The sequence below is a fragment of the Opisthorchis viverrini genome, assembly GCF_000715545.1.
Source record: "Opisthorchis viverrini unplaced genomic scaffold opera_v5_497, whole genome shotgun sequence".
NCBI classification, from domain to species: domain Eukaryota; kingdom Metazoa; phylum Platyhelminthes; class Trematoda; order Opisthorchiida; family Opisthorchiidae; genus Opisthorchis; species Opisthorchis viverrini.
Window position 1 is genome coordinate 78,224 of NW_008752160.1, and position 12,036 is coordinate 90,259.

General features: G+C 44.6%; 1 protein-coding gene across 1 annotated transcript in view; it reads left to right on the top strand.

The window, feature by feature from the left end:
* Positions 1-4,964: 4,964 nt before the first annotated feature.
* The window catches only part of T265_11446 (hypothetical protein), a gene marked incomplete at both ends in the record, with an annotated part of 16,890 nt that continues 9,818 nt past the window's right edge, over positions 4,965-12,036 (top strand). The window contains 3 exons of the mRNA XM_009178102.1: positions 4,965-4,973; positions 9,312-9,379; positions 10,779-10,879. Coding sequence (XP_009176366.1) covers positions 4,965-4,973; positions 9,312-9,379; positions 10,779-10,879 — 178 coding nt within the window. The remainder of the gene's footprint in view (positions 4,974-9,311; positions 9,380-10,778; positions 10,880-12,036) is intronic.

Genomic DNA, 12,036 nt, shown 5'->3' on the forward strand with positions numbered 1-12,036 from the left:
CTCTTCCTGGCAGGCAGCAACATGACAGGCGTAACCCTTGACCCAGCAGCCGATGAATACAATGCTAGATAGCTGCAGTAGGTAGTATAACTGACGCGTGAACCCAGTGGTGACGGTGATTTTTTTCACATTAAAAGCAACATCTTGGGGTGCATGCATGTCATTGAGCGCGCGACTGGACCATGCTTGACAATTTCTCTGGTTAGATGCATACCGTCTCGGTGTCCATATCCAGGGAGACGGCAGTGACCATCATACCCTTCAAATTTTGCTGTTAGGTAATTGTTTGACCTCCCTCGGTTCACCTCCACCATCTGTGTGGTTTTGCCACAAGGCCTCTCGGGGGGAAGTTCGTCGACTGACAAACGGACAAGTGACCAGGTTAGTGTGATCTATTGAGTGTGGTCAGCTCATCTATCGTGATCGAGTTATTTCTTCCAAAAACCATTTGACATATTTCATCATCACTCATCCAATGTTCCCACCAGGTTTGGATAGTGCCTGGGAGACGCAGATGGCCAAACACGATGAGCAAACTTAGATAATATCGCACACTCTGAAGGTGAAAATTAAGTAGCTGACTGGGGTAGCGGTGGGTGGCTACCTGTCTACCGTTGTTTGTAAGAGTTGGAACCACTGTGTCTGATTTCTAGTTGAAAATCTCTTCCGATGTGAGCCAGCGTCAAGTGAATAGTAACGTCCCAGTCATGCTTTCCGCAAGTTTCCAACCGATTCCCTGTTAGTTATGCTGTTTTCTTTAATTCACAGCAAAAGACTCCTCTCTGCATGGTTCGGCATAGATTATGAGCGAATACATTCGGAGCCCTTTAATCCGTACAATGCATGCGAAACTGCAACACCAACAAGTGCATTCAGATAGCACCCATGATGAGGTAGGTCAGATGTTTATTTGGCATCCAGTTCAGCATCACCCAACCTAGTGGTATCTGATCAGGCCCGAGTACCTGAAACCGGAGCTTTTGCAAAAGTTTGTACCATCGGAACAAGATACTGAAACAAAAGAGTTTCTATCGCGTTGTTTTGAAAAATCAGACTGGTTTTTCACACATTTATACCATGCCATCGCCAAGGCACTGTTGACGTGGTTCATGACATCAACTTCCATTAATGGGTGAGTGTTTTTGTAATGTAGCAGTTCCGCTGGGTAACCTGACACTGGTCGACTATGTCATAACAGATCGCTTTTTGGCAACTTTTGAAGTATGGCTGTTTTGGAACTATTCCTCAGTGGATTTTTTTCACCGATGACAGCTTCTGAGAAGCTGTACGAAGGTCATTGTCTTGTTCAGTTTCACGTCCATTCCGTGATTTGCATGGCAGGCCTATTCATAGATACTCGTAATTTGAGACTAGCACGGTAACGCCGGGGCAACAGAAAAGGTTTACAGGCTACCGTTGACGGAGTGATCTTTTCCCGAGGAACGTACCACCTCGCGACTGACAAAATATTGTTTTGAGCTCCTTTAGGAAATGATTTCCCTGGGGCGAGATTGCTCAGTGGTTAGAGCGCGAATTTACTAACACAAAGGTCCTTGATTTGAACCCGACCTCTGCCTCTCAACTTCCCCTGTTTAGGCTTGGGCGATCTCGGAGTATCCCAGCCCTCGTGCTTATTTGAGGTGACTTGGGAGTTAGGCACTGAAAGAGTGCTACAGCTAAACGATTTTTTTACGGATTCCCTTTATGGTGGTAATCTAAATAGTTATGGGTTTATGTCTCGCCTAATATGGATAACCATCCATTTCAAGGGCGAAAGCTCCTAATGGGGAGCAGTTAGAATAGCCAGGCCCTACCATATGCTGTCTCGCTTATTCCCTCTATCGTATTGAGGTAACATGTTAGTCCTGTCCGCATATTGGAGTTCCTAGATCTTTTGAAGCCAAGTTCGATCCAGTATTCATTCCTGCGATGTTTTACGAAGTCGTGAGAGAGAAAAACGGTGGCTGCTGGTCGCATTCAACACTGCACACGCTCCTCATACGTTTAGATATTGGGTGCTCAGTTGTTTACTTCATTTGATAACTATTTCAGTGAAGTAGCAGGCATATCTTCAGTCCAGTACCCATCCACTTAATATAGTTCTAACAGAAGGTGAACCTTTGAGGGACTGATTACCCAATCCATGGTGATTTCCTGTGTGCGCCTAGTGAGACTTCAGTATAGGGCGCATCGCAACATTTGGTGGTTTGTATAAATGCAGTGGACATCTCTATGCTGGCCAAAGTCCTTCAGTGTCGGAGACCTTTTCGGTAGCAGTTGATGTGTGTGGCCCGTTGCTACTTCCCCGACGCAATATTTCCCGCTGACAGTGCCTGTCGGTAAAACTCCTCTTCAGAACAAATTAAATATACGGAATGATGCATCCTTTAACTACACTTTTAATTGGAATTCATGGACTGTTCCATTTGACACAATACTGATTGACTCGGACTACCTCCTAAAAGGCGTTCGTAGGTACGCCGGCTCAGCAAAAACGATTTTTTTACTAGTGTTGCACATTCGTCTCAAAGATAAAATATACCGGGGTTCTCATTGGCCCCGACGACTTAGCTTGCGATAGGGGTATCCAGTCACTTCCAACTGGTTCTTGCATTCGTTGCCTCATTATGGAGGATAGTTGTTATTGCGTTGTGTTCTTATTTCTTTGCGTTTTCGCTAATTCCTTCAATCAGTTATTGTTAGTGGACATTACTTTTAGGACTCCGTCATTCTGCTCACCACCTATCCAAAAATATCCGTTTGATAGACTCCAGGCATTGCTAGTAGTTTGAGCACGGGTTTTCCCTGATCTACTTGGTCAGGAAATCCAAGTGACAGAGTGTTACTGTCAACGTCTAGAGCGCCTTGAAAGCTGTGAAGAAGACACTGTAGTACTTAGAAACTGAATAAAGGATCCTAGGTCAAGAATACAATAGGTAAATGTTTGGAATCAACATCTGATACGCACAAATACTGCTTTTGTCGGCTTGGTCAGCGTGACCTCGCTAAATGCTCACATTCGGGATGTCCGGTTGAGTATCAGAGCTGCAAATGACTCACTTGAGTTGATTGAACATCTTGTGTTCAGGAGCTGTTTCGCTATTCATTGAGTGTCTGACTGACAGTTTCGTGATTGATATATCATCCTAAGTTCTGATTACGTTGAAGTGTGTGTGGTTATTCTTTGAGAGGGATGTCAGTCTGTTCTCAGAAAGTGTCAGCCGAATTGGACGGCAGAAAGTTTGAGTCCTCGCGATCGGCGTGCCTGAATTGTAAGAACCGTAATGAAGTGAGTCACTTGTTGTTACGCATTGGAATAAGCGCGATCCAGAACAGTCGCCAGTCGTTTGTTCCACGCAAATCCATGGCCCCCAGAGTGAAACTCATAGAAAAATCTCTTTTGGGTGACAATTTTAGGGTTGGCCGTAAGATCCGGTGGGTCTTTCTACGTAGTCAATCGCCGGCGGGATGTATTTCACCGGTACTGCAGATGTTTCCTTCTCTATGGAGTAACGATTTAACGAAGCCACGTTCATTAGCCACCGATGCAACGATGGTCAACCTAATTTCTTTTGTAGTAGGTAGCGTGAGTTGGCACACGCCACGAACATATGAGCATTACGTTCCAGGAGGCTTAACCATCTCTTGACTCTTCCCCTTAAGATACGGGTTAATTGAATAATATTGAATTCAGTGATGTTGAAGAAGTAAAAATACCCAGAAGTGTTCTGTTAAATTAGCATGTCGTCAGTACAATCCTTGTATAGTGTGATGTTTGCAGTACTATAAAATTGTTTCTGCTTTACATTGGAGGCGGCAGAAAGTAAAAGATACATTAACACACTACTGTTCTGACCAAAGAATTTTAGTGGTCTTGTTGATGCTGTGCAGTTGATGCTGGCACAGTGAGGATCACGCGGTCCCCATCCTGGAAGGCAAGTAGCACCGACAGCACCCAAGCGTTTCATGATCTCCTTCATACTCCTCTGCCAAGTCAAGGGTTGGCCACCTCTCTGTTTACGCCACTCCGAATTGGGCATGGAAAACAGTACTCTCTTCGGCAAACGATGGTTCGGCATACGTAACACATGTCCCAACCAACGCAGCTTCTGGTGCTGGACACATTCTTCAATGGAAGTACCCGTTACACAACCGAAAACACGCTTTCTAACTGCCTCGTTACGGATTCGCCGACACCAACCCACACGAGCTATGGTTCTGAGACAACGATTGTCGAACACATGAAGACGTCTCAGGTCCGCTGCTCGAACAGGCCAAGTCTCACAGCCATACAACAATCACCCTTTTGGCAATATTATTAAAGCTACACAGCCGTTTGAACGCGTCAGCATAGATTTTAAAGGCCCACTTCCATCAACCTCCCACAACAAATACCTTCTAACAATGATCGACGAGTACTCCCGTTTCCCATTCGCCTTCGCGTGTACGGATGTGTCCTCATCCACCGTGATCAAGTGTTTTAATCAGTTGTTCTCTTTGTTCGGAATGCCCTCATACGTCCATTCTGATCGTGGTGGAGCTTTCATGTCAGGTGAAGTACAAACGTTTCTTCACGACAGGGGTGTAGCAACCAGTCGAACTACCCCATACAATCCGCGCGGTAACGGACAAGTCGAACGGCTTAATGGTACTCTTTGGAAGTCTATCACTCTGGCATTGAAGACCCAACAAAGGGACATTACCGAGTGGGAATGTGTGCTGCTAGATGCTTTGCACTCTGTTCACTCCTTATTGTGCACCGCTATTAACTTAACTTCCACCGGAAGTCAACGTACGGCAACTGATGATGATGATGATGATGATGATGATGATGATGATGATGATGCTGTGCAACTGCTTATTGCATATGTTTTGAACCGATAAACGCCGCCAGTTATCACTGTCGTTTTTTTGAGCGGGACCGATCAGTGTTCCTACATTGTAACAGCGTCAAGGGCTGTATAATGACAAAGGTGTGTTGTGAATGACATGGCTGATAGTGGTAACGGCGTCCTGTAGACTGACTGAAACTCTTGGTATTTATTTTCCATAATAGTGGACAATAGGAAAGTTCCCACAGCCAAAATCATACTGATTTTTATTTAAGAGTTTCGTTGTAGTGGTAGTATTTTTCTGTTTGACTTATGACTTCGTCGATGCGTTCGCAAGGTACAGGGTACCGAATCTTTTGCATGAAATAATCGGCTGTTGTTAGTTGTACTCTCCAGTACATTTCTATATTTTTCTATACATATCCACCTACTTTTGTATTCAAAAAACAATTGTTACCCGACGGATCATTTCTCTTCGAGACTGTTTAGTGGAGTGAGAGTTGAAACCAAGATACTAGTCCATATTCTCACCCACATGAGCCTCAGATAGCTCAATTTTTTGAAGCGCGAATTAATCAACCAATGGACTGTTCGATTGGCAGTTCGATTGTTCTGGTCTAGGCTCGGACAACTTTAGGAGCGTCGTAGTTCGCGGTTCTCTTTTTGGTCTTCTTGAGGGACGTGATTGGTGTCAAGCACTTTGGACTTGGATTTTCAGATGCTATCATACAGACAAGGTAAATTTGTGTCCGGGGTTTACAGCCCAGGGTATATATAACCCACAATCTCCGATAGGACATGTGACCAGTTCACATCCTACTTGAGAGCAACATTCATTTGCTCTTACGTGGTGAAGTCAACGTTAAAGTAGCTCAGTCCCCTCCGTAACCTAGAACAGTTTGTTTGTAAGATAACTACGATGGTCCTAAAGTTTCCAAAGCTTTTAGTTATCTGGCAAAAGTTGTCGTGTTGTATCATCCGTCGTTCTTGACACTGTGTGGTATTTAGTTCCTTCCTTGCTTACACTGAGAGTTGATTTAATTTTCTGTTTCCGGTTCCACTGTGGCAGGGAATTTGTAACCAATTATTTTGTCCCAGCTCTATGCAGTTTCCCAGTCTTTCTCTCCTCCGGTAGTCCCTTTATTCTAATGATGCTCGGTTGTTTGATACTGACCATAGCAATTAGCGACGCAGTGGCCGGAAGTCGCCCGTCTGTAATTATCTGAAGTTTGACTAGGATTTCCTTCGTATGTGTGAACTGGATTCGGGTTTCTGTGACAGGCAACGAGTATACAGCTGTCACATTGCACTAAACAGGCGGTTGTCATGATGTTCTAGCTGAATGCATCTGATTTGAACAACCGCATTGTCACATTTTGCCGAATATCTGTGTGTCGTGTGCGACCAAGTTTCTCAAGAAGAAATTGGCTCAAGACAACCTATTTTTTCCTAGTTTCAATGACGTTTTATTCTCAGCACCTAAGGGTATTCGTGTGTATTATCTGTCCAAGTGTCCATTTGGGCGGCAAGGTTGTCTTGCTTTGTTCATCTGTGTAATTCTGTTAGGTTGATGAGGAATCCGAGTGAATTCTAAGTTGTCGAAGGTGATAGATTATTCAATTTATTCTTTCGTATGCCCCGTTCTTTATAGTTTGCCATCCTGATACTTTTGTGCATTTTTTCGTATCGACTTTCATAGTTTAGGTAACCTGATATTGCACTTGGCAATTCTCTCGACAATGTTTTCCGTTTTCCTTGTTTCCTTCATCACTACTCTGGGGACCTGCATTTTGTTTTACATGTAACTCGTTGGCATTTCGATCACTACGTCATTACCTCAAACCGTAGTGTATGTAATAAGAGGAAATTACATGGCTTTTATCTCTCGTATCTTCACTTATTCCTGATCGGATCTTGGATCCACATACTCAGCCGCCGAATCTTCGAATTGGGTTGCGTTCTGAGCCCGGATGAGCTCACGTTCGACTGCATCTTGTATCCGCAAAGACTGTACGTTCTTATGTAGCTGGTGATAGTAAACTTTGACCACGACAGAACGCTAGAAGTGTAGAAGGAAAAACATCCCCCCACAACACCTAAACCAGTTACCTCCTGATTTGTCCTACGACTTGACCGCGAATACCAAGCATGCAGAAAGAAAGTTGGCGCAACGTAATCGGCGGAATCTTCTCCTTTTAGCTTTGCGGCATTTTCTAGAAAGTTGGCATAAAAATTCATGAATAACAGTAAAGCCGTATTTTGTTCTAAGGCTTGTCACCAGAAAAAAATAGTATCGTAGCAAATTCCCCAAAGCAGTTTGCCAACTAGAAATGTGGAGAGCACTCATATTAACTCATCTGAAAGAGGTCATGGAAAAAGTAGAGTAGCCTTTTAAATAAGCTGAATAAGGCTTTCCTCACTTGCATGTTGCTCATCGGATTATTGCTTCTCAAGTGTGTAGTGGGTACAGGGTCACGAAGAAGAGGTAATACTAACAACACTTGACTCATTGTATGTTATGCGCAGATGTAGTGTTCTGAGCTTTCTCGTTTCGTATAAATGCTGGTGTAAATCAGCATTGCTCAGCAGGCTGATTACATTAGGATGACAATGTTAGTCAACATGTGCTGTTCCTTGCTTGGATTTAAACTGGTATTGGTGACACTCCTCTGGTTCACTTGCATTTCACGTTCGACTGTGGGGAATGGCTTTGGGAAAAGACCGAGACGTTTATAGCGAAATGCGCTCATTTGCAAACAAATTTGGTTTTGCTAGAAACTCACCTGGAACCCAGCTGAATCTCTCGTTTGTGATGTTTCCAGGCAACTGAATGTGCTGCACCAGGCCGCCTCATGTTTCCGTCGCTACGATATTCGAGTTATCGCGATACATATATATTCCTAATGCGCTACTCATATGGTTTCTGAAAACCCTTCGACAGCCCACGACCGGTTTTGCCCTTCTTAAGTAGAGCTCTACGTCTATACATGTGTCGCGATATCTCGAATATCGTAGCTACTGAAACATGAGGCGGCCTGGTGCAGCACATTCAATTGCCTGGAAACATCACAAACGGGGGATTCAACTGGGTTTCAGCTGAGTCTCACGAAAAAACAAATTAGTTTGCAAATGAGTGTATATTCGCTAATTTCGTGCAGTTTGGTTTCAAGTAGAACCTAAGGTTGACGGAAACTCGGGGACCGCGCCTACCTGATGAGCCCCAAAACGGACGGAACCGGTCGTGGGCTGTCGAATGGTTTTCAGCACACTTGTGAGTAGCGCATTACCGAGACGTTTTACTTGGTTCACTTACCAAGTTCTTTAAGGATGACAACCATATTTTTGTAGAGTAGAGTTGGGCTGTTTTTTTTCCATTTCAACACCCTTGATTGCTCGGGTTTTTTGTTGGATTGGTATCGATTCATGAGTGTTCCACAGTGGACTGTTGCTATAGGGTTGTCGTTTACATAGTCAACTGCGGTCACCACACTACTCGCTAGCGAATCGCTCTGTCTAGCCTAAAATTGTGGGAACACTCAAGCTGCTATGCTGAACTCACATCACTGAGTATGAAGGACTTAGCACCACCACTAACAAGTGGCATGGAAAAAATACTATGAGCTCAACTGGGATGGTTGGCGTTGCGGCGTGTGCAATAGCGGCGACTGTGTTTAATTCTAGCATGGCTGATAGATGCTGGTTAGCAACTCCAGATAAAATGAAGCTAGATGTTGATCTGTTATATCAAGAATGCAAGAAAGGCTTGGTCCTGTTGGATTCCATGACTGTGCAGGTCTGAGTATGTTTTAGAGATATTCGGCGGCAACAAGGCTTTCGTCATCGTCATGAACATCAGTGTTCACTGATGCTTTGCTGCCGTACGTAGGCATTTATGAACATCGTCGCAGGACAGCAATTCATAAACGATGTAATCCTGCGATTCGATGATCAAAGGTAACCGGAAACCGACAACACAGCCATGGAAATCGAATGGGCTTCAACCACGCATTTTTATTATTAGCACTAATGGACGTTGGTTTGGTATCAGAGTACGAACATCTTCAATGACCTACATGGCCGGCATATTCGATCGGGACAAAACTGGAATTGAAGCTCTCTGTGCTTGATGGACTTTATCAGCGCGGTGTCAAGTAAGCGTGGTAAACTATGTTCACAAGATAGCCGATGCCTCTACCCCGTCCTTGCGATTGATTCATTGGGTTGTGGGCTTGCCGCTAGTCTTAAGCGCAAACAGGATGCTCGTGCGGTTTCAGCCCCTTCGAAGCACACGAGAGATTTGAAATCTACTTGACCCTCCGTTAGGACTTGAAGTGCGACCACCGAGCTGTTGAACATTCTGTTGATCCGAATGTTCTTTTTTCGTCTGCCAAACTATCTAGAAGAATTATATGTTTAGGATAACTTGAGCACTCGATCGTTTTCGGGAACCTGTTTTTTGTTCCGCACTAATTTTCTTAGTATAATCCCTGTGGAACGTGCGGATTCTATGATCACGTATTATTCCAGCAAGATGGAGCAGTTGGACAGTGGGTTGGTGGCTACATGGAGGGCTTTCGCTTTTAGGTGCGCTTTTGTCGTCCACATTTAGTTTGACGGGGCGTACCTGTTGGTGTGAAGGACTTGTACAGAGCAAGTTTGATCATGGCTCAGTAGTTAGAGCGCGAATCTACTGACCGGAGGGTCCGTGCTTCGAATCCAACATCTGCATCTCGACTTTCCTGTCTAGGCCTGGGCAACCTGGCAGTATCTAAGCCCTCGTGCTTCTTTCGGGTGGCATGGCAGCTAGGCACCGAAAGGGTTTTACACCTGAACGATTATCTTTATTGTTTTTGTTCATGGCGCACCTGTTTCTTTCTTTCCGATAGCGTTTTACAATGAGGTATTTCAGGTAATTGGGTGCGTTAAATAGAATACCGCGTGCAAGTCTGAGGGCTACAGGTAAACGGTAGTATTCGGAATGTTTGACGTCTTTACTCAGTGCAGACAGTCCAAGGGAACAGTGTTCCTAGTTTTTGGTGTAGCAACCAGAACCTGTTTTCCAGCAGCCGAAGATGTATGTCTGTTAGTATAAAAGGCAGTCGGGACCAAGTTGTCGACTGCAAGCAGTGCCTATACCTCAATGCTATGCTTATCTGGAGAACCTATGACACGTTCTACACCGAAGTTGGTACAAGCGACACCATATTACCAGGAGATTTCAATGCACTGGTCAGACATCAGGATACCGATAATGTGAGCATTCGCAGTGACTTCCTGTTCGAATTTCCTTACGTACTCACTTGCCATCATTGACACCATACTTTTCTTCAATGGGGAGTAACACTGGTTGTTGATCAGGTGGCTGTTGATGAGTAACACTGTTTAAATACACCCACCCCAGTTTGCCCGATTAAGTTATCGTTAACCAGCGAGATTTCCCGGAGGTGCGCATCACAAAAATGATGTGAGGGACCAGTCGTAGTACAGATTAAATGGTCGTTCGAGGGAAGCTCGACCTCTTGTTTCACAAGCTGCATTGTGCTGACTGGAACACCGAACGTTCGGAACATCCGAAACTCAAGTCGTTGCAGTAACTTTCATTTGGATAGACTTCAAACTATTTAACTCACTGGCTCTGTTTTGATAACTTGATGCAGCTTGTACCGATGACAGCAAAATCACCGTTACGAAGGTCTCATTCAACTAATTATCCATTTTTTTCATACGAGTCACAAACTAGGGTAATTTGGTGACGAGGATGAGAAATATGGATCCGTTTTTTGATTCCCTTGATGGCTTTTTTAGGATCGGGAATAGATTCGTACATCGTCAGCTACAGCGTAGTTTCAATTAAGACCATGTAGCATTTTTCAAACCGGGTATACTAAAGATCACTTCCTCCAGTTTCCCGCAGTTATTGTCCTTTTGTTAACTTTCTGATAACAGGCTCCTCAGGCGTGGATCGATGTTCGTGTACTCCTCACAACAGTTTGGCGCATTGCTGGAACTAACGATAGAGGATCGCTTACATTCGTTGCTTGATTTGGGTGCGTGAATATTCTTTCTTCACTATGCGATTGTTCTAACTTGTTAGTGCGCTGCTAAGATGAACGTCAATGCAAAAGTTGTCCATGACATGTGTGGAGATTTTCTGTCGACGAAAGTTTCCGTCTATTTGGACTGTTTTTCTCACTGCTGGTAGTGAACTCGTGTTGTATCGTCAGTTCCTGACGCGCGCGCCTAAGAAATCTCAGCAAGTAGAAACTTCCAACCCAAACACGCACATCGAATTACTTGAAGGCCACTTACCGCAAGACAGTCATGTACTCAATGGGACCATGTGGCTATCAGTTACCGATGGAGAGCCCCAGTTGAAGCTTTTCGTTCTTTTTGAGGTACGCAGCTTGACTGATTGTGGCATTGTTTGGGCCCGGCTACCATTTCGCGTGTCTGAGCAGAGCAACTCCGTTCAACAAGTTTCAATAGCTGAAGAGTATCAGCTTTCAGAAATGTCTGTCGAAGCGATCTGGCTCGACTACGTGAACACTGGATGTCGTCGAAATTACCAGGTCTTATTGCTGCCAGGAATGACATACAATTAACCGGGAACTATGGTCGCGCGCGCGTATCCCTCTAACATCGGATAATCGAGAGCTTGAAGAATGATGGAGAACGCTGATGAGTTTTGAAGGCCCAGAGGATACAAAATGCTTTCGCTGTAGGCTGAATTAAGTCAGATAGTCCTAGGAAGAAGGAACTCTTGCGGCGGTTACGCTGGTTAGAACAGGTGCTCCACATGCCAGAAGACCGTCTGCCTCGCGGATCTCTTTTCGTCCAGCTCTATGTTGAGCGGAACCTACTGAGAGCTGTATGCCCTGGCAATGATGTATGAAGCAAACTGAGTCGGGTCGACGACTGCCGCCCTTCTGGATGTGAACCCCAGAACTCTAATCAACTGTGGTTAGTGACTTGGCAAAAATGACCCAATTGCGTAGTTAGTGGCGCTCATGCATCAAAGCTGTTGCCTTCAGTGCGTAGCTACCCAGTTCCCAAACTAACTGAATATACCATCGCTTCTAGTGATTGGCTGTTTCTTCCACGCTCTTCCGCTTTCCGGTGGTCGAAATTGTAGCAGCTTGGGTAGATGTGCCCATGATACATGGTTTGCAGCTGATAAATTTATTGATTGATCACGTGGGCAGCC